We start from the raw sequence: 21465 nt of genomic DNA on the forward strand, positions 1-21465 counted from the left end.
CCTACCTTCCTTCCTTCCTTCCTTCCTTCCTTCCTTCCTTCCTTCCTTTCCTTTCCTTCCTTCCTTCCTACCTTCCTTCCTTCCTTCCTTCCTCCTCCCTCTCCTCTCCTTCCTTCTTCCTTCCTTCCTTCCTTCCTTCCTCCTTCCTTCCTCCTCCTCTCTCTCTCTCCCTCTCTCCTTCCTTCCTTCCTTCCTTCCTTCCTTCCTTCCTTCCTTCCTTCCTTCCTTCCTTTCCTTTCCTTTCCTTTCCCTTCCTACCTTCCCTTCCCTTCCCTTTCCTTTCCCTCCTCCCTCTCTCTCTCCCTCTCCATCTCTCCTTCCTTCCTTCCTTCCTTCCTTCCTTCCTTCCTTCCTTCCTTCCTTCTTTCCTTCCTTCCTTCCTTCCTTCCTTTCTTTTTGCGTGTCATGGCCTAATTAAAATGCCCAAGCTTCTTGAGCAGTTATTCATCCTGGAAATTAATTAAAACTTACCTTGCAGGCAAATCCTAGCCAGGGAGAAAGAGAGGGGGGGGGGAACATTTAACCCACCCACTGGATTGGGGAGAGTGATTTCATTTTCCCTGGCAGTTAATTAAAAAAGAGAGAACAACGAGTCTAGAGGCCTGCATCCAATTGTGTATTTCATGGCGCTTCCTATTGTCGCCAATAATGCAATTCTGTGTTATTTATGAAGAACTAAATTCCACCTGGAGAACGGGGTTTATTTACACTGGCATCTCCGGAAGCAAAATGGCTGGATTTTATTTTTTTAAAGCGCAATAAAAACACTCAATATAAAACAACAACGGTATATCACCATCAGACATTCACATCTGCCTATCTAAGGTGCCTGAGAAGGATTCGAGAGGCGGATAAAATAGCAAATCCAGTCTAAACATCTGGTTGATTACGCATAATATAATAACAACCCCATTGGCATTGAGAAATTCACCGTCAGGCAGTAAAAACAAAGAAATGAAAAGTGTAACCATAACTAGCAACCTAGAAACCAGACAATGAGCAAGGAAATAAACAATGAAAATACATTAGTACGAGATTAAAAAGTCACTTTTATCAGTGTTGTCGTTAAGATTGGATGGTCACTAAATGAAACAGTTGTGCAAGTCGAGGACTAGCTGTGTTCCTTTTGGCCTGTTTTGTTGAGAAGGATGCAGTATAAATAATGTTACTACTGTAATGCAATAGTATTACATTAATTAATATTTTACTTATATATATGTTTTTCTTTTATGATGTGTTGTTGTTTTATGTCGATCTTTACGTATACTGTTGTGATAAAATAAAAATTTAAAAAAAATATATTATATGATAATATATTATATAATAATATATTAGTATTAGTAGGGATACAGTGGCTCAGTGGCTAAGATGCTGAGCTTGACGCTCGAAAGATCGGCAGTTCAGCGGCTCGAATCCCTAGTGCTGCCGTGTAACGGGGTGAGCTCCTGTTCCTTGTCCCAGCTTCTGCCAACCTAGCAGTTCGAAAGCACGTAAAAAAAAATGCAAGTAGAAAAATAGGGACCACCTTCGGTGGGAAGGTCACAGCGTTCCGTGCGCCTTTGGCGTTGAGTCCTGCCGGCCACATGACCACGGAGACGTCTTCGGACAGCGCTGGCTCTTCGGCTTTGAAACAGAGATGAGCACCGCCCCCTAGAGTCGGAGAACGACTGGCACATATGTGCCAAGGAAACCTTTACCTTTACTTACTGTAATGCAAATTACAAACTTGTGCTTTTGGGACAGATTGGAGGGGTTTAAGCACTGGACCCTACTACTTTAGTTCATTAATTCAATTTTTTAATAACGTCCAATGTCTTTTCTTAGCCCACCTGAAGCAGGAGTCTCCAACCTTGGTCCCTTTAAGACTTGTGGACTTCAACTCCCAGAGTTCCTCAGCCAGCTTTGCTCTGGGAGTTGAAGTCCACAAGTCAGAAAGGGACCAAGGTTGGAGACCACCTGACCTGAAAGACAGGATCATCTGATTTTGACTGATTGCACAAAGCTGGACAGGGACACTTGGATAGGAGACCACCAGGCGATCACACAGAGACTGAAAGGTTGAAAAAAAATCATTCGGGGCTTGTCCCTCAAGTTATCTCAGATCAAGTTCGACTTACAAAGATATTATTTTTATTCTTTGCTAAACCAACTCCTCACCACAGCTATTTGCATGCACAACAGCCTAGGTTTACGTTGCCAGTTTACGTCCACTAAGTCAGTGCTTCTCAATCGCAGCATTTTTTAAAAAATAATAATACTTTATTTAATTTACATTTAAATGAAAAGTTAATTGAATTAACTTTATTTGCTAACGAAACAACTCTGGGCAGCAGTCTAAGATATTTGGACTTCAACTCCCAGAATCCCAGTGTTTCTCAAACTTGGAAATTTTGCTTGGGGAATTCTGGGACTTAAAGTCCACACATCTTAAAGTTGTCAAGTCTGAGAAACACTGGAATTCTGGGATTTGAAGTCCGCACATCAACGCTACCAAATCTGAGAAACCTTGGAGTTCTGGGAGATGAAGTCCATACATCAACACTGCCAAGTCTGGTAGCGTTGATGTGTGAACTTCAACTCCCATAATTCCCACGTGGCTCTTTTAAACTCGCCGGAGCAGCTTTGCGCATGCGCAGCTCGTTCCCGCCTCGGTGATCTCGAAGGCGCAGGCGCGCGCCAGACTCTCCTCTCCCCCCCGCCCAGTGAGAGGAGATGAGAAGCCCCGCCTTTCATTCTTTCGACTCGTAGGGGCGAGTGCGCCTGCGCAGCTTTGACAGCCGCCGCGTGCAATTCTTTCTCCAGGGTTTTTTTTCCCCGTCGCTAACCGTGCAAAATAAAAAATAAATAAATTTGCATTTGCAAACTTCTGCTTCTACGGGTCGCTAGGTAGGGGAGGAAGGCAAGGAATGCACGTGGATTTTTCCCCGTATTTTGTGTTTTTAGTCGATTTACAGGATACACGCAAGTTAAAGGGTGTTGGGAAAAGCTGTGTTCAGACGACCGGATGACCCAGTGGCTTAGCAACCCGTGTACTCAACACGCAAAATTTGGTTGCTTTTTTTGTTTGTTTTTTTGCTGTGGTGTGAATCCAGGTTCTTTGGCCAGGGAATGCATCAATGCAACCCTGCAATGCCAGCACGTGAGCATTGGAGTTCTCATTTCTAAAGATCTTAAGAGCCAGAGCCCACTGTAACAACATGGCCAAAAAGGCAATTAAGAGTTAATAACGTAATCTTGCCTAGCTTCTTCTCTGGTAATATTGTACTCCTAATGGTGGTAGACTTTAGGAGAAACCCTTCCATACTTCCACCTCTCACAATACTTGACAACACAGTATCAACAGTAGAAACCTTCAAATTTCTGGGTTCTATCATATCGCAAGATCTCAAATGGACAGCTAACATCAAAAACATCATTAAAAAAGGACAACAAAGAATGTTCTTTCTGCGCCAACTCAGTAAGCTCAAACTGCCCAAGGAGCTGCTGATCCAGTTCTACAGAGGAATTATTGAGTCTGTCATTTGCACCTCTATAACTGTCTGGTTCAGTTCTGCAACCCAACAAGAAAAACACAGACTTCAGAGGATAATTAGAACTGCAGAAAAAATAATTGCTACCAACTTGCCTTCCATTGAGGACCTGTATACTGCACGAATCAAGAAGAGGGCCGTGAAAATATTTGCAGATCCCTCGCATCCTGGACATAAACTGTTTCAACTCCTACCCTCAAAACGACGCTATAGAGCACTGCACACCAGAACAACTAGACACAAGAACAGTTTTTTCCCGAAGGCCATCACTCTGCTAAACAAATAATTCCCTCAACACTGTCAGACTATTTACTGAATCTGCACTACTATTAATCTTCTCATAGTTCCCATCACCAATCTCTTTCCACTTATGACTGTATGACTATAACTTGTTGCTGGCAATCCTTATGATTTATATTGATATATTGATCATCAATTGTGTTGTAAATGTTGTACCTTGATGAAGGTATCTTTTCTTTTATGTACACTGAGAGCATATGCACCAAGACAAATTCCTTGTGTGTCCAATCACACTTGGCCAATAAAAATTCTATTCTATTCTATTCTAAAGCAGGGACCTCCACCCTTGGCAACTTTAAGCCTGGTGGACTTGAATTCTGGGAGTTGAAGTCCGCCAGGCTTAAAGTTGCCAAGGTTGGAGACCTCTGCGAGAGAAGTTAAAAAAAAGGCGCCCGCGGGCGCCCTCTTGGGGCGGGCGGGGCGGAGGAGTGGGACGGGCGCATGCGTGCCTCCGCCTCGATGGTGGTTGGCGGAGCGGCCGGGGGGCGCGGTGCCTGATGGGAAGGAGGCGGTGGCGGCGGCGAGTCCTCCTGCTGCTGCCGCTGCCGCTGCCGCTGCGCGGGCTCTTAAAGGGGCCGCCGCCTCCGCCGCGCCCGAGGATGCCGAACTTCTGCGCCGCCCCGAATTGCACCCGCAAGAGCACCCAGAGCGACCTGGCTTTCTTCCGTTTCCCCAGGGACCCCGCCCGGTTAGTGCAACGCGCACACGCGTCTGCGGGAGTGGCGGGGGGGGGGGAGCGGCGGAGGAAGAAGCGGGGTTGCGTTCCCACGTGACGCGCTTGCAAACCCGGGTCGAGCTCTCTGCCGCGCGTGCATCGCGGGGGAGCCCGAGCGCGGGTGGAGCGGGGGGTGGGTGGGTTTCTTTCCAGCAGGGTCTCTCTCCCCAAAGGGTGGGGGTGGTGTAAAGGGGTTGGACTACAAAGCCCATCGGGCTGCGGAGCGCCCGGAGTCCTTTTTTTTTTTTGCAAAGGGTTCCCCGCGCCCTATGCACGTGCCAAGGCTGCCTTGGACTCCCGGGCTCATGCTGCTTGTTCCCGTCCCCCAGAAGTGTTGCACTACAAAGTCCATGCCTCCTATCCTTCGCCCTGATGGTTTCCAGCATTGGCCGACTACAATGCCCATTGCTCACCGCCGCTGATTTCCAGATACAGTGCCTTTTCCCTGCCTGACAGGTTGCAGATCTGTCGGACTACACTGCCCATTTCCACTTCCCACACCTGTTGGACTACATAGTCCATTCCTCCTGTTCCCCACCCTGATGATGTCCAGAGCTGGCCGACTACAATGCCCATTGCTCACCGCTGCTGATTTCCAGATATATTAAGCTATGGTGCCGTTTCCCAGCCTGATGAGTTTGCAGATCTGTTGGACTACAGTGCCCATTCTCATTTCCCAGAGCTGTTGGACTACATAGTCCATTCCTCGTCTTCCCCACCCTGCTGATTTCTAAAACTTTCAGGGTACATTTGCCACCCTGATTTTTAGACATTTCAGACTACAATGCCCATTTTCCACTTTGAAGATTTCCAGGTCTGCCGAACTATAGTGCCTAATCTCCTTTCCCACACCTCTTGGACTACATAGTCCATTCCTCATCTTCCCCACCCTGCCGATTTCCAGAACTTTCAGACTACACTGCCCCGTTGCCTACCCCAATTACTAGACCTTTCGGACTACAGTGTCCATTTTCCACCCTAGCAATTTCCACATTTGTTGGACTACTCGCATTTCCTGGAGCTGTTGGGACCACATAATCCATTCCCCCTGTTCCTTACCCGATTGTTTTCCAGAACTACAGTGCCCATTTCCTGACAAGATCCCCAAATCTGTTTCTCACCCAGATGGCATGGGTCGTGGTCCCAGGCTGGAGAATGGGCATTGTAGTCCACAATCCAGCAATTGCCAGGATGGGGAACAGGAGAAATGGGCATTGTAGTCAAATCGGGCATTTACAAAGGGGCAATCCCTGGAAATGAAGGGCACAGCTATGGGGTGCAAGCCCTACTCCCTTTTTCACAGGCAATGACATTGTGCACACGTACATATCACCAGGCTGGGAATGGTCATTGTAGTCCAACATAAAAACCTGGTGTTAGAAAAAGATCGAGTGGTCCATGGGTCTGCCCTTCAAGATTTTTTTTTTTAATTTACGTATTTATTTTTTAATTATTATTTTTATTTTATACATATCTCAAAACCAAAAAGAAGCAAGATAGCTCGGTGGTTAAAGACGCCGGAAAGTTGACAAGCGCGCGTTCGAGTCCCGCGTGCTGCAGGACGGGTTGACAGGTAGTTCCTCGACGTAACGACTGCAACTGAGCCCAAAATTTATGTTGCAAAGTGAGACGTTTGTTAAGTGACTTCTAGCCCCTTTTACTTGACTTTTCTTGCTGCAGTCATTAAGTGAATCATTGCCGTTGTTAAATTAGTGACGCGGTTTGTTGAGTGAATCGGGCTTCCCCGTTGAATTTGCTTTGTCAGAAGGTCGCAAAAGGGGCCATTTGAAGAAGCCATTTTGAGGCTTCAGCGTTGCCACGTGGGAGCTGAGAGAGAGGGAGGGGGGAATAGAGATAGTTGGGGTTTCTAGCCAAAACAAAATACTTTCTCCTGGGAACCAAGGTCATTCCCACAGGTGGCCATAGAGAGGAGGAGTGAAGTTACCAAGCAACCAGGCGGCACATTGATTGGACCATGTGACTGATTGTCTGGGAAAGGGAGGGAAACTTTTACTTTTAATTAGGTGCCAATATGATACGTCCAATAAAACTATTTTTTGAGGAATCTACCTGCCTCGGAGTCCTCTTTGCTATGAGTGTATTACTTGGAACCCTGACAACCGCATGACTTGGGACACTGCAGCGGTTATAAATAGGAGTCAATTGCCAAGCGTCTGAATTCTGATCACATGACCATGGGGATGCTAACCATGGTTGTAAGTGAGGAAAAACGGTCACAAGTCACTTTTACCACTGCCGTTGAACGGTCACTAAACAAAGTGTTGTAAATCAAAGACTACCTGGACTTAACCTCAGCTCCTGCCCACCTGTTGTGTCTGCACCCCCCAAGCCGAGCCTCCTGCCAGAAAGTGACTTGGAAAGTGAGGGGGAAGGGCCGTCAGGACTTACCTCGGGAGTACTGGCTTCCCTGCCTCAGCTCCAGGAGCCAGAGGCAGGCCAGGTGGAGGAGATAACGAGGCCTCCGTCCCCTGACTCTTCCCCCCCCAGGCCACGCCTCCAGACCCAGCTGATGGCAATCAGGCCTGGCTGGACCCTAGGTTTCGTAGGCAGGAGAGGCAGGAACAACACAAGCAGGTGTGGGGCAAGCCTAGGAAGTGCTGAGTCATGGAGCCACACCCCACAGGATATAAAAGCAGCAAGGGCTGCTATGCCTCTTCGTAGCAGGCAAATCAACTGCTTGACTAGAGCTGAAGTACTGTTTGTTGACTCATCGGCATCAAGGGAGATAACAGAGACACTTGGCAGACGCTCGCTAGTTTGCTGCCAGAGCTGATAGTGCCAGCTAATTAAGCCATCGCTCAGACTGAGGCGCGGGGGACAGAACACCACCTGGCAGTTCGAAAGCAGGCAAATGCGACTAGATAAATAGGTACCACTTTTGGCGGGAAGTTCACAGCGTTCTGCGCGCCTCCACCTATAGTCGTCCTGGCCGCCTGACCACGGAAAATGTCTTCGGACAACGCTGGCTCTGTCGGCCATCCCTTAAAGTCTGACACGACTGGACATGAGAAATCTTTACCTGCCTGGAAACCAGGTTGGAGAACTGGAGACAAATTAGCATGCTGGTTTATGAAACAAAGTGGTAGCAATTCCCGTATTTTTAAATAGTTCTCGACTTAGCCACCGTTCGAACTTACCGCCGCACTGAAAAAAAAAGTGGCGTACGACCTGGTTTTTGCGCTTAACCGTTGCAGCTTCCCCACAGCGGGGTGTCGCGATGGTTATTCAGTGAATTTGTCCCCATTTTACAATCTTTCTTGCCACAAGTGAATCATTTAACAACGAATCAAATTAGTGACAACGGTGGTTAAGTGGCTTTCTCCCGTTGAATTTGCTCGTCAGAAAGTCATAAAAGGGGATCGTATGGGCCTGGGATACTGCTGCGACCGTCATAAGCATGAGTCACTTGCCAAGTGTCTGAACTTTGGTCAGGTGACCATAGGTCTGTGGAGATTCTCAGCCAAAAGTTGCTTTTTTCAAAGAGACAACTGGACTTCCTTTGTTTTTCTTTGAAGACATTTCACTTCTCATCCGAGAAGCTTCTTCGGCTCTGACTGGATGGTGAAGGATGGAAGGATTGACACTCCTTGCAGAACAGTTGGTCATTTGCATCTTTTTAGGGAGTCTGTTGTGACTCATCCTCCCTCCTCTCCTCAGCCGGGCCCCTCCCGTCTCCAACTGGGCCTTTTATCAGACTCCGAGTCTGATAATGAAGATGAATGGCCTGTCATACCTCCAGCCCCCGGCCCTGGCCCCATGCCCGGAGAGGATTCAAGGAGTGGGAGGACAAGCCCGATAAACCTCACTCATACAGCGTGTGTTCCTTTGGCTCAGCCGTCAGAGCAGGAAGCCAGCCAGGTGGTGGAATTACCCAGGCCTACTCCCTCTGACCCCTCCCTTTCCCAGAAGCTGCCAGCAGATCCAGCTGAAGACAATTCAGTGTGGGAGGACCCTCGCTTCCGGAGATCTGAGAGGTGACGCCAGCAGAAGGAAGGGAGGGGCAGGCCTGGATAAATGCTGAGTCATGGAGCCACACCCCACAGCCTATATAAAGGACCTGCTTGTGGCATTCCAACCTTGAGTCAAGCAAAGTCTCATCTAGTTTGCTGATATCGGACCCTATCGCTGAAGTCACAACTTGGACTCCTGCCTGCCCTGATAAACCTCGAAGGAACTTGGCAAGCTGCAGAGGCTTCATTGCCAAATTGGTTACGGACTTTCTTGACTCGTTCGTCGGAGTGGGGGTGGGACACGACAGAGTCATAGAGGCCCCTTGGAGGTTTATCACTGTCCTCAGGGTCACCTGAGTGGCTCAAATGAGTTTGTGGAGTCTTCTTGGAACTGCAGAAATATCCTGCAGAAAGCAGAACTCCACCAGACAATCCCTTCTGCAGTTCCAAAAACTCATTTGCGCTACCCGGGTGACCCTGAGGACACAGACAAATCTCCAAGTGTCCTCAACGACCTTCAAAAAAGATGCAAATGATCAGCTGTCTGCAAGAAGTATCAGTCCTTCCGTTCCCCATCATCCAGTCAGAGCTGAAGAAGCTTCTTGGATGGGAAGTGAAACGTCTTCAAAGAAAAAAACCAGCAAGTCCAGCTGCCTCCTGGAAAAAAAAGGCGCCTTTCGGACAACCACGTCCACATGGGGATGCTGCAAGGTTGTAAAGTGTGAAAAACGGTCGTAAGTCAGGTTCCCCCCCCCCCCCCGTGCCGTTGTTACTTTGAAGGGTCACTCCGCAAACGTTCGTAAGTGAAGGACTCCCCGTACGAAATTATAAACCCTCCTGTTTTTGCATCCAGCTTGGGAGCTGTTGGTCGGCAAAATTGGTCGGCAAAATTTCCAAGGAGCTGCTAAAATATATTTTATTTATGTGAATTCTCTTGTCTCTTTTTTTTTTTTTTTTGGCAGGTGCCAGCGATGGGTTGAGAACTGCCGAAGGGTCGATCTGGAAGATAAGACGCCTGATCAGCTGAACAAACACTACAGGCTGTGCGCAGAGCATTTCGAAACCTCCATGATATGTCGGAGCGTAAGTGGAAGGCAGCGGTTGACGGTATAACATGAATGAGAAGGGAAATTGAGAGCGCAAATAAAAAATAACGGATTACCAAAAACCTTTCCCCATCCTTCCTTTCTCTTTCCCCTTCTTTTCCCCTCCCTCTCTTCCTCCTTCCCTTCTCTCTTCCCTTTCTTTTTTTCCTTCCTTCCCTTCATTATACGTTTCCTCTCCTCTTTCCTTTCCTTTTCTTTGTTCTTTGTTCTTTTCTTTTCCAGAGCCCCTACCGGACAGTTTTACGTGACAACGCCGTGCCTACCATATTCGACCTGACAAGCCATTTGAATAACCCACACAGCAGGCACCGCAAAAGGATTAAAGAGCTGGTAGGTTTTGGCTCAGGATATATAGATCACGGACGGTGAAGTCAAAGGGACGTCTATTCTTCTAAATCCGAATTTTTTCCCTCTCCAATGTGGCGATTTTAAGACGTGTAGGCTTCAGTTCCCAGAGTTGAACTCTTCATTCTAACTAAAAGGTCTCAAAGAATCAGTCCTTCCTCCCCTCCCTCCTCCCCTCCCTCCCCTGTCTGTACATTCCTCTCTCCTTCCTTCCTTCCTTCCCTCCCTCCCTCCCTCCCTCCCTCCCTCCCTCACATACATACATACATTTTCCTTTATTATTTATTTATTTATTTATTATTTAAATTTTTATACCGCCCTTCTCCCGAAGGACTCAGGGCGGTTTACAGGCAGATAAAATAAACAGTACTATTACAAAATAAATACTATTAAAATACCACTAAAAACTTATTCAATTTGGCATAATTAAAATTTAGCAAATAATAAAACCCATTAAAACCCATTAAAACCCATTAAAACCCATTAAAACCCACGAATTTAAAAACTAATCCAGTCCTGCAGATGAATAAATGTGTTTTAAGCTCATGACGGAAGGTTCGGAGGTCCGGAAGTTGGCGAAGTCCTGGGGAGTTCGTTCCAGAGGGTGGAGCCCCACAGAAGGCCCTTCCCTGGGTGTCGCCAGGCGACACTGTCTCGCTGACGGCACCCTGAGGAGTCCCTCTCTGTGAGGCGCCTGGTCGGTGAGAGGTATCCGGTAGCAGTAGGCGGTCCCGTAAGTAACCCGGCCCTATGCCATGGGCGCTTTGAAGATGTTCACCAAAACCTTGAAGCGCACCGGAAGGCCACAGGCAGCCAGTGCAGTCTGCGCAGGATAGGTGTCACACGGGAGCCACGAGGGCTCCCTCTATCCAGCAGCTGCATTCTGGACTAACTGAAGCCTCGGATGCCCTTCAAGGGAGCCCCATGTGAGAGCATTGCAGTAATCCAGGCGAGACGTCACGAGGGCGTGAGTGACCGTGCACAGGGCATCCCGGTCTAGAAAGGCGCAACTGGCGCACCAGGCGAACCTGGTAAAAGCTCTCCTGGAGGCGGCCGTCAAGTGATCTTCAAAGACAGCCGTTCATCAGGAGGGCGCCCAGGTTGCGCACCCGTTCCATCGGGGCCAATGACTCGCCCCGACAGTCAGCGAGGACTCAGCTGACTGTACCGAGATGCCGGCATCCACAGCCACTCTGTCTTGGAGGATTGAGCCTGAGCCTGTTTCTCCCCATCCAGACCCGTCGGCTTCCAAGCACCGGGACAACACTTGATAACCGTTGGGGTGGCCCGTGTGAAAAGTACAGCTGGGTGTCATCAGCGTACAGCTGGTACCTCACACGAAGCCACTGATGATCTCACCCAGCGGCTTCATATAGATGTTGAACAGAAGGCGAGAGGATCGGCCCTGCGGCACCCACAAGTGAGGTGTCTCGGGCCGACCTCTGCCCCCCTGTCAACACCGTCTGCGTCCGATCGGAGAGATAGGAGGAGAACCACCGATAAACGGTGCCTCCCACTCCCAATCCCTCCAACCGGCGCAGCAGGATACCATGGTCGATGGTATCAAAAGCCGCTGAGAGGTCTAATAGGACCAGGGCAGAGGAGCATCCTCTATCCCTGGCCCTCCAGAGATCATCCACCAACGCGACCAAAGCCGTCTCAGTGCTGTAACCGGGCCGGAAGCCAGACTGGAACGGGTCTAGATAGACAGTTTCATCCAGGTGCAAGGGAAACTGATATGCCACCATACTCTCTACATCCTTCCTTCCTCCCTCCTTTCCTCCCTCCCTTCCTTCCTTCTTCCCTATATTTTCCTTCTGTTTCTTTTTCCTTCTTCCTTCTCATCTCTCCTCCCTCCCTTTCTTCCATCCATCCATTATACATACATACATAAAAGTTAAAACGAAGAAACAGCTGCGATCACACATTGCTCCCAGAAACACGAAGCTGAAGCCTGAAGATGACGAATGAGACTCCGTCAAAACATCGCCAAGACACTTCCAATTTTACACGGGAGAAAACCCGAACAACCAAAGACCTACATACAAACACCCGTGAAAACCTCAGAAAACAAATACATACATATACATACATACATACATAACCAGGGGTGGAATGTTACCGGTTCAGTCCGATTTAGGCGAACCGGTAGTAAAAAAATTTTAAAAAGCTACCGGGTCGGGCAAACCGGTAGTTAAAAAAAACTACTGGTTCCTCCGAACCGGTATTTCCGACGATCAGCTGTGCGGTGGGGTTTAGCTTTGCTAGAAAGCAGGATTTCCTAAACTGCGCTGCACAGCTGATCCCCCCCAGCTTCTACTTAACCTTCCCAAGCCTCCTTTTGGCGCACATTGCGCATGCATGGCCAGCGAACCGGGTAGCAAACCGGTTTGGATTTCACCACTACCTACATTTTCCTTCCATTTCTCCTTCCTCCCTCCCTCCCTTCCTGTCCCATGGAACCACAGCCATCTCTCCTGTCACATCAATGGTTCGATAGATAAGCCATAATTTGACATAATATCATGATATCATAATGTTACAATATTATTGCCACAGGTTTAAAATCTGATTATTTTGACCCCGTTCATTTTATATTCGCTACGCCCTTGTTCTAACATTCCTTGATAGGTTTACCCAGCCTTTACTCGGTGTAGTAGACGGCTTTGGGTTACGCTGAACTGTGGGAAGGACGAGAGCCCTGAAATTAAAATGTGTTTCCGTTTCTGTTCTTAATAGAATCTTCTTTGAGCAAAAGAAAGATTCTGTCAGAGAGGGTGGGGGAAGTTAATTAAATATATATATATATATATATATATATATACATTATTGTCAGTGTAACTTTTGTTAAATTTTGCTATTCTGTGACTTCGTTAACTTAAAATTTAAATTACAAGCATAGTCTTTCTCTCCCTTTTGGTAATATCTCATTAACCTGCATATAAAAATCTATGTTTAAAATGTTTCGTGGTCTTACTTCCATCAGGCTGGAACCCGTTATCCTATTTTTTTCCATCGAAACATCATTTTGAATAGTGCCCGTTCGAAAAATGCCGCCATTTTGTGCGATTCATTAACGGCACTTAATTAAAAACCCACCTGTACAGAAAGTTTGTGTGGTGCTCTAAAATAATATCGGCTCTTTTTTCTGGAGGAATTCAGTTTATGGTTTTGAAGGTTTAAACCCTGGCAAGATTCAAACTGTCGGTGTTCAGAAAACGCCTACAAGATTTCTTGGAATCTTGCTGTCTCTCGTCAATGCATCAATTTAAAACCTCTCCCTTTTTGTTCTAGAGTGAAGAGGAAATACGAACATTAAAACAGCAAAAGAGTAAGTTGAACTACTTATTTTTTTAGAATTGGGTAGTACAGGGGTCTGCAAACTTGGCTCTTTTAAGACTTGTGGACTTCAACTCCCAGAGTTCCTCAGCCGGAACTCTGGGAGTTGAAGTCCACAAGTCTTAAAAAGCTTTGCTGGCTGAGGAACTCTGGGAGTTGAAGTCCACAAGTCTTAAAAAGCTTTGCTGGCTGAGGAACTCTGGGAGTTGAAGTCCACAAGTCTTAAAAAGCTTTGCTGGCTGAGGAACTCTGGGAGTTGAAGTCCACAAGTCTTAAAAGAGCCAAGTTTGCAGACCCCTGGGGTAGTACATTATGTGCAGTAGAATGGTTTTAGGATTCAATCTGGAATTAGAATAAATTCTAGGATTAGAATTTAGGATTCAATTGGAACCAGCAATTTAATCTTCTGAGCTTTCACACTCATTTCTCAGGTTTCAATCACTTCCCTGGCTGTTTTTGTACCTGCTCGGCCAACAATCTTAGTAGCTGCGAAATTGAATGTACGCCAGTGGCCAAAATCGTGGAAACCTTTTGAGAAAAGTATATTTTGTAAAACTAGCTAATAACACCACTTTTTTTTTTTTTTGGAGTAGTACTATAAAATTATATATCAGTGGAAAGACAATTTAATCAAGAATGTTATGCAATAACTTTTGTGGAGGATTTGCTATTAGAATAGCAGTTACAGTGTAAAGAAGAAAAGGGAAACACGTAGAAAAAAACGAGAGATACAAAGATGATCACCATTAAAAAAACACGAGATATACAAAAATGATCCCCATGTCAGTTAATCCTTAGTTGGGTAACCATTAGCATGAATGACGGCCTTACAACGTCTTCCCGTGGAGTGAACCAAGTCTTTGAGTTCTGCAGCTGTTATCATGTAAAACCAAGATGGAATGATGGCTTCTATTAACTGGGTTTTATTGCTGGGTCGCTTCTGACTAACCAGTTTCTTTAGTGGGCTCCATAGATTTTCCATTGGGTGAAGGTCTGGGCTATTCCCAGGCCATTCCAGCTGTGGAATAGGATTCTCTTGAAACTCCAGGGAAAAAAAGTGGTGTTATTAGCTATCAAACCTCAAAAATACACTTTTCCCAAAAGGTTTCTACAATTTTGGCCACTACTGTCCTTGTTCGTTGCAATGTGAGGCTACCAATGAGTTCTGATCGCCTCATCTAAACACTCGCTTGTGTTTCTTGCAACCTGGTGGTTTAGCTTCCTCCCTGCCTGTCCGACAGAAGTCACAGGAAGCAATCCATGCAGGGGATCCAGTAGATCACATTAGAAGTATCTCCCACCTCCAAGCAATCTTTAAAACTAGTTTTAGCCTTCCTGTGGAGTTGATTTCACATCAGCCTCTCCTTCCTCCCTTCCTTCCTTCTGCCCCCTGCCTCTTCCATCCATCCTTCCTTCCTTCCCCTTTTCTCTTTCACTTCCTTCCTCCCTTCCTTCCTTTCCCTTTTTCTCTCGTTCACTCCCCTCCTCCTTTCTCTCTCTCCTTCCCTTCTTTCCTTCCTTCCCCTCTTTTCTTTCCTTCCTATCTTCCTTCCTTTCTCTCGCTCTTTTCTCTTTCTTTCACTTCCCTCCTTTCCTTTCTCCCTTCCTGCCTTCTGCCCTCCCTCCCGCTTTCCATCCTTTCTTTCTTCCCCTTTTCTCTTTCACTTCCTTCCTCCCTTCCTTCCTTTCCCTTTTTCTCTCGTTCACTCCCCTCCTCCTTTCTCTCTCTTCCTCCCTTCTTTCCTTCCTTCCCCTCTTTTCTTTCCTTCCTTCTTCCTTCCTTCTTCCTTCCTTCCTTCCTTTCTCCCTTCCTTCCTCTCTCCCTCTTTTCTCTTTCTTTCACTTCCTCCTTTCCTTTCTCCCTTCCTGCCTTCTGCCCTCCCTCCCACTTTCCATCCTTTCTTTCTTCCCCTTTTCTCTTTCACTTTCTTCCTACTTTCTTTTCCTTTTTCTCTCTCGTTCACTTCCCTCCTCCCTTCCCTCTCTCTCTCCCTCTTTTCCTTCCTTCCTTCCTTCCTTCCTTCCTTCCTTCCTCTCTCCCCCTCTTTTCTCTCTCTTTCACTTCCCTCCTTTCTTGGTTGAGCCAATCCCCAGGAGATGACAATTTCTAGTCCCGCCTTTGGCATGAAAGCCAGCCAATCTCCCTCCCTTCCCCCCCCCTTCTCTCTCTCTCTCAGGCTAGCCCACCTCACAAGGTTGTTGTGGGGAAAAGGAGGAAGGCTTAATAAACACAGCATGTCTTAGCCACCTTGAGTTATTTTAAAGTAATAAGGTGGGATAAAACGAAATAAAAAACTGAAGTGTTTTAACATCTCAGTAATTTTTAAAAAAATGTTTTGGTATCCCTAGCGGGTCGGTATTAAATAAACTCTTTCTTCTTATTTCCCTAGTTGACGAAACTTTCGAACAAGAAAAGACCAACTCCGAATCCAAGAACGACGTCCAGAACCCAGCCTCAGAAGAAAGCCGAGAGGAGCCAACCGACGACGACGTCCCGTTAACCCAAGAAGAGCGGGAAAACAAAGATTACCTCAAGTCGTTATTTGAGATTTTAATTCTCATGGGCAAACAAAACATCCCTCTGGACGGCCACAACGCCGACGAGCTTCCCGAAGGAATTTTCACCCCGGATAATTTCCAAGCCCTCTTGGAATTCCGGATCAATTCGGGAGACGAAGTTCTGAGGAAACAATTCGAGACCACGGCCGTAAACCTGGCTTATTGCTCCAAAACCCAACAGAAGCAAATGCTGGAGATTTGTGAGAATTGCGTGCGGGAAGAAATGCTGAGGGAAGTCAGGGACTCTCAGTTTTTCTCCATCGTCACCGACGAAGTGGTGGACTTGGCCGGCGAGGAACACTTGCCCATCCTGGTGAGATTTGTGGACGACGCTCACAACTTGCGAGAAGAATTCGTCGGCTTCTTACCTTACGAAGCCGACCCGGAAATCTTAGCGGTGAAGTTCCACACCACCGTTACCGAAAAGTGGGGCTTAAACATGGAGTATTGTCGAGGTCAGGCCTACGTCGTCTCCAGCGGGTTTGCTTCTAAAATGAAGACCGTGGCCACGAGGATTTTGGAAAAGTATCCTCAGGCCATTTACACGTTGTCTTCTTCGTGTGCCTTGAACATTTGGTTAGCCAAATCGGTTCCCGTTCTGGGCATTTCGGTGGCGCTGGGAACCATGGAGGAGGTCTGTTTGTTCTTCTTGCAGTCCTCTCAGATGTCAGCCGGGTTGGACAACATCCTCTCCGTCCTCTTTCACAACAGCGAGGAGAAAGGGAATTCGCTGAAGGAGATTGCCCGTTCTCACTGGACGGGACGCCACGACAGCTTTGAGATCGTGGTTGACCTTCTCCAAGCTCTGGTGCTCTGCTTGGACGGCGTCAACGACACTTCCGTGGCGTGGAACAGCTCCCTGGTGGGACAAGCGAACATCCTCTCCATGGCCCTGGCGAATTTTGACTTCGTGGTCACGGTCGTCATCATCAAGAACGTTCTCTCGTTCACCAGAGCTTTTGGGAAGAACCTCCAGGGCCAAACGTCCGACGTTTTCTTCGCGGCCAGCAGCTTGACCGCCGTCCTTCATTCCCTTAACGAGGTGATGGAGAACATTGAGGTGTATCACGAGTTCTGGTTTGAGGAAGCCACCAACTTGGCTTCCAAGTTGGACCTCCCTATTAAATTGCCCGGGAAATTTTGTCGAGCCCAACAGGGAAATATGGATTCTGAGATCACTCCGGAGAATTACTACAAAGAAGCTCTCAGCATCCCGACGGTGGAACACATCATCCAAGAGTTGAAAGATATCTTCTCAGAACAGCACTTGAAGGCCCTCAAGTGCTTGTCTCTAGTGCCTTCGGTCATGGGGCAGCTCAAATTCAATACCTCCGAGGAACATCACGCCGATATGTACAAGAACGACCTCACGAACCCGGATACCTTGTCGGCGGAGCTTCACTGCTGGAGAATCAAGTGGAAACACCGCGGGAAGGACATCGAGCTCCCTACCACCATCTACGAGACCCTCCACCTGCCGGACATCAAGTTTTTCCCCAACGTCTACTCCTTGCTGAAGGTCCTTTGCATCCTGCCCATCATGAAAGTGGAGAACGAGAAGTTCGAGATCGGCAGGCGGCGTCTGAAGGCCTACCTCAAGAACACGGTGACCGAGCAACGCTCCAACAACCTGGCCCTGTTGAACATAAACTTTGACATCAAACACGACTTGGATTTGATGGTGGACACTTATATGAAACTCTATCCGGAGAAAGCCGAATTTCAAGAGGAGTTTCTTCCCCCTCGCAATTCCGAAGAGGTCCAAGAGACTTAACCGAAACGAGGGGTTAAGGTGGACCACCGGCATGGTTGAGATAACATCATTTGGCCTTCTAAACAATAATAATAATAATAATAAGGGTCCATTCAGCATTCCCACTTGAAGTACAACGTCAGCGTAGAGCCCCTTAACGTCGTAGGCCTGTCGTGAAAGCAGCCGCAGATAATTTACCCAGTTCTATTTTTGCAGCTGAGCTTTATATGTTCTCTGAGCATATTATAAGGCCTTCCTTGGTTTATTGCCAAGAAAAGCCAGTTCTTAAAAGGAAAAAAAAAAGTGTGTATTGATTGTTAATTTCTTCCCTCTGTCCCCAAATTCCAAGGCCAAGAAAGAAGGATGTAATTTTGACCTAAGCTATGCTGTGGAGGTGTACTTTTCCATCTCTTGAACCCTTTGCTAAGAGTGGGGAGGGGGGGGAATGGTCTTGGTCCAATCTTGGTCACTTTAAGAACTGGTGGACTTCAACTCCCAGAATTCCCCAGCCACGGCTGAGGCATTCTGGGAGTTGAAGTCCACCAGTCTTTAAGTCTGGGAGTTGGAAGTCCAAAAGTCTTAAAAGTGACTTAAGGTTGGACATCCACTAGTCTATACCGAGGTTTTTTTTAAATCTAGGGACTGACCCGGTTAGCTGAACTAAAGTTATCATTTCTACGAGGCTTCTCATGTTATTTCGGAAAAAGAAATTTCCGGAATCCGGGATTGTTTTCAGAATTGCAGCTCCCTTTATTAATCGAGGGTTTGGTTGACTTGTTCTTCTCGGTCCCTTTTCCAACCGATTTGAACCCATCCAGGAGACTGTGGGTTTTGTTTTTTTCCTCCTTCCACAAATGAATTAATGTCTTTTATGAAAACTAAGGCTTTGTAAGCGGCTAAAACCGATGGCCAGCTAGGTTTATTCTTTATTTTTCTGATGAATTACCAGTGATTTCCACGATAACTTGAGAAACGAGCAAACAATGGGCTCTTAAATTTGGAAAGTTTTTTTTTTTTTTAAATGTAGAATTGCTACCAAAAACTTTTTGGAAATATTTTTGGCCAAAACAAAAAGAAGAGGGGAAAAATGATTTTTTTTTTTTTGGTATAGTTTCTTTCCATGCAGAAATAAAATGTGAATTTGCTATTGTGGTCTGAGCCATTGGTTGTAGTGGTAAAAGATTCGCTGTCTTTCTAATTGGGCTTGGAAGCTAAACCGGGGCGTGGCTCGTTTAACACCTGGATGGGAGACCATGGTTTATCTTGGAAGTAAAATTTCCTAACTGGTATAAAATGGTAAAGGTATAGGTTCCCCTTGCACATATGTGCTAGTCGTTCCTGACTCTAGGGGGCGGTGCTCATCTCCGTTTCAAAGCCGAAGAGCCAGCGCTGCCCACGTCTCCGTGGTCATGTGGCCGGCATGACTCAACGCCAAAGGTGCACGGAACGCTGTTCCTTCCCACCAAGGTGGTCCCTATTTTTTCTACTTGCATTTTTACATGCTTTCGAACTGCTAGGTTGTCAGAAACTGGGACAAGTAACGGGAGCTCACCCCATTACACGGCAGCACTAGGGATTCGAACCGCCGAGCTGCCGACCTTTTTATCAACAAGCTCACATCGATAATCCTTGACATATGACCATGATGGAGCCCAGAACTATGATCATAAATTTTTGGTCATTAATTCAGTGGCTCACCAAAAGATGGTTATAGGGTGGTGGGGGGAGGTGCTCAGCCACGGAACCTCAAATCTGGGTTGTAGATACCTCATTTTGGATCCGTCTTAATTTTGAACGGTTGCTAAGCAACCTGTCGTAAGTGGAGGACTCCCTGTATCATTGCCCCCAAAACAACAAAGATGTCATAAAATCACTTAGAAGTTGCGTTCAACCCCAAGAGGATTATTATTATTATGTTTTGTAATGATCAAGCCTTTTTCTGCAATCTGGCCAGCTTGCATTCTCAAACTAAGCCAGGGGTCTCCAACCTTGGTCCCTTTAAGGCTTGTGGACTTCAACTCCTTAAAGGGACCAAGGTTGGAGACCCCTGATCTAAGCTATTTCAAGGCTCCAAAGCACCTGAAGGCAGGACAAGAAGTAAGAGGTGGAAGATCATTAAAAACAGACCCAACCTAGAACTAAGGAGAAATTTCCTGACAAGTTAGAACAATTCATCAGCGGAACTCCTTGCCTCCAGAAGTTGGGGGTGCTCCAACACTGCAGGTTTTAAAAAAGAAATTGGACAACCACCGGTCTGAAATGGTTTAGGGCTTCCTGCTTGGGCAGGGGGGTTGGACTAGAAGACCTCCAAGGTCCCTTCTAACTCTTGTTATACTGATTTTATCAAACGAACCACTAGATGGCGCCAGAGTACCATCTCTCAACTCACAAGCTTGATTTTGTAAATTTCTATATTTTTTAAAAAATTCTGTTTTAAATAAAATAAATCTTTTTTCCTTCTTCTTCTCCTCCGCTAGGTTTCTGCTCACTACGTTCCCGTATTTGGAGACGTTGCATAATAACAAGGGGGAAATCCAAGCAAAATTAATTGGATCCCCTTTCTTGGAAAATTCCAGTGAGATATAAAACTTTCAAGGGGATTTTAGCTCAAAAACCGTCTGTTATCTCAAGGAATGGGTCACGCCCACGACCCTCCTGTTTTATATTAGTTTATGCAGCTTCTTCCCCTTTGTTATCATCTTACGATTGAATTATAGGTTGGTGGAGTTGGAAGGGGCCACCGAGATCACTTAGTCCACCCCTCAAACGTACAGACCTCCTCTCCCAGATCTCCATTGATGGAGGACCCAACCAATATCTGAAAGAACCTCCTTTGCTCAGTCCTGGGATTTTAATTATGATTTTACTTGGAAATTTTAATTTCTAGGTCAGAATTTCTCAACCTTGCCCACTTTATGAAGTATGGACTTCAACTCCCAGAATTCCCCAGCCAGCATGGATGGATGGATGGATGGATAGGGAATTCTGGGAGTTGAAGTCCACCCTTTCTTAAAATGGCCACGGTTGAGAAACAAAGTGATTTAAAAACATGTTGAAAAACGGGACTAAATGAATTTTTCTCTGTGGACTTTTGGAAAACAAAGAAGTCGCGGAACATTCTGGACCGTCTGAACCAGGGGTCTCCAACCTTGGTCCCTTGTAAGACTTGTGGATTTCAACTCCCTGGGAGTTGAAGTCCACAAGTCTTAAAGGGACCAAGGTTGGAGACCCCTGGTCTGAACAACCATACTGTAAATTAGGAGTTCCAGCGAGGCCCAGCTTCTGGTGCGAGATGCCGTGCGTTGCCATCTCACAACATCTGCAAGGCCTGTTAATATCCAGTTTCTAGCCAGCTTCATGTGTCCCAATGATTTCTACGACGGGTGGATCTGATCTCCCAGAATTCTCAGCGTTGGCCTTGTGGCTATGGAATTCTGGGAGTTGTAGGCCCCCTATCTGGAATTTGCATTGGAAACAGTGGTTAGAATCCACCAATGGGGATTTTTGAGTGAACTATTAAAAAGCACCTAATAACTTCCACATTAATTCTGTTGACCAGAATTGACAGTCCGAGTCACCTGGTATGGAGCCACCCATGATGTCATTGCACATCTATGATGTCACTGCACCCGCCATGACACCCTGGACTTCACTTGTCCTAGGTTGCATTAACGGAAGGATAAGATCAAGATCACGCAAAGTGTTAATATAGGTAGTCCTCGACTTACGACCCACAATTGAGCCCAACATTTTTCTGGCTAAGTGAGGCGGTTGTTAAAGTGAACGTTGCCCCGTTTTACGACCCTCCTTGCCACTGTTCTTAAGCGAATCGCTGCAGTTGTTAAGT

At 46.6% G+C, this 21465-nt stretch overlaps 1 protein-coding gene across 2 annotated transcripts; it reads left to right on the forward strand.

The window, feature by feature from the left end:
• Positions 1-4344: 4344 nt before the first annotated feature.
• Positions 4345-19249, forward strand: THAP12 (THAP domain containing 12). Of its 2 annotated transcripts, XR_009155421.1 has the most exons (6): positions 4345-4518; positions 9479-9599; positions 9845-9952; positions 13262-13298; positions 15697-18083; positions 18157-19249. XR_009155421.1 is itself a non-coding variant. In XM_058185971.1 (5 exons), the coding sequence occupies exons 1-5, from the start codon at positions 4430-4432 to the stop codon at positions 17637-17639; spliced, it is 2298 nt and encodes a 765-aa protein (XP_058041954.1). In that variant the 5' UTR covers positions 4345-4429; the 3' UTR covers positions 17640-18129. The 2 variants fall into 2 exon arrangements, 1 of the variants encoding a protein (XP_058041954.1); XM_058185971.1 differs by lacking the exon at positions 18157-19249 and having other exon boundaries at positions 15697-18129.
• Positions 19250-21465: the final 2216 nt, after the last annotated feature.

This window comes from Ahaetulla prasina, chromosome 5, assembly GCF_028640845.1.
Source record: "Ahaetulla prasina isolate Xishuangbanna chromosome 5, ASM2864084v1, whole genome shotgun sequence".
Classification (NCBI taxonomy): Eukaryota; Metazoa; Chordata; class Lepidosauria; order Squamata; family Colubridae; genus Ahaetulla; species Ahaetulla prasina.

Excerpts from the sequence above, each read along its gene's own strand:
- THAP12 (XM_058185971.1), top strand. The coding sequence starts at position 4,430 with ATGCCGAACTTCTGCGCCGCCCCGAATTGCACCCGCAAGAGCACCCAG. Across the intron at positions 9,600-9,844 it reads CCTCCATGATATGTCGGAGC|AGCCCCTACCGGACAGTTTT; the intron begins GTAAGTGGAAGG and ends TTTCTTTTCCAG. Across the intron at positions 9,953-13,261 it reads GCAAAAGGATTAAAGAGCTG|AGTGAAGAGGAAATACGAAC; the intron begins GTAGGTTTTGGC and ends TTTTTGTTCTAG.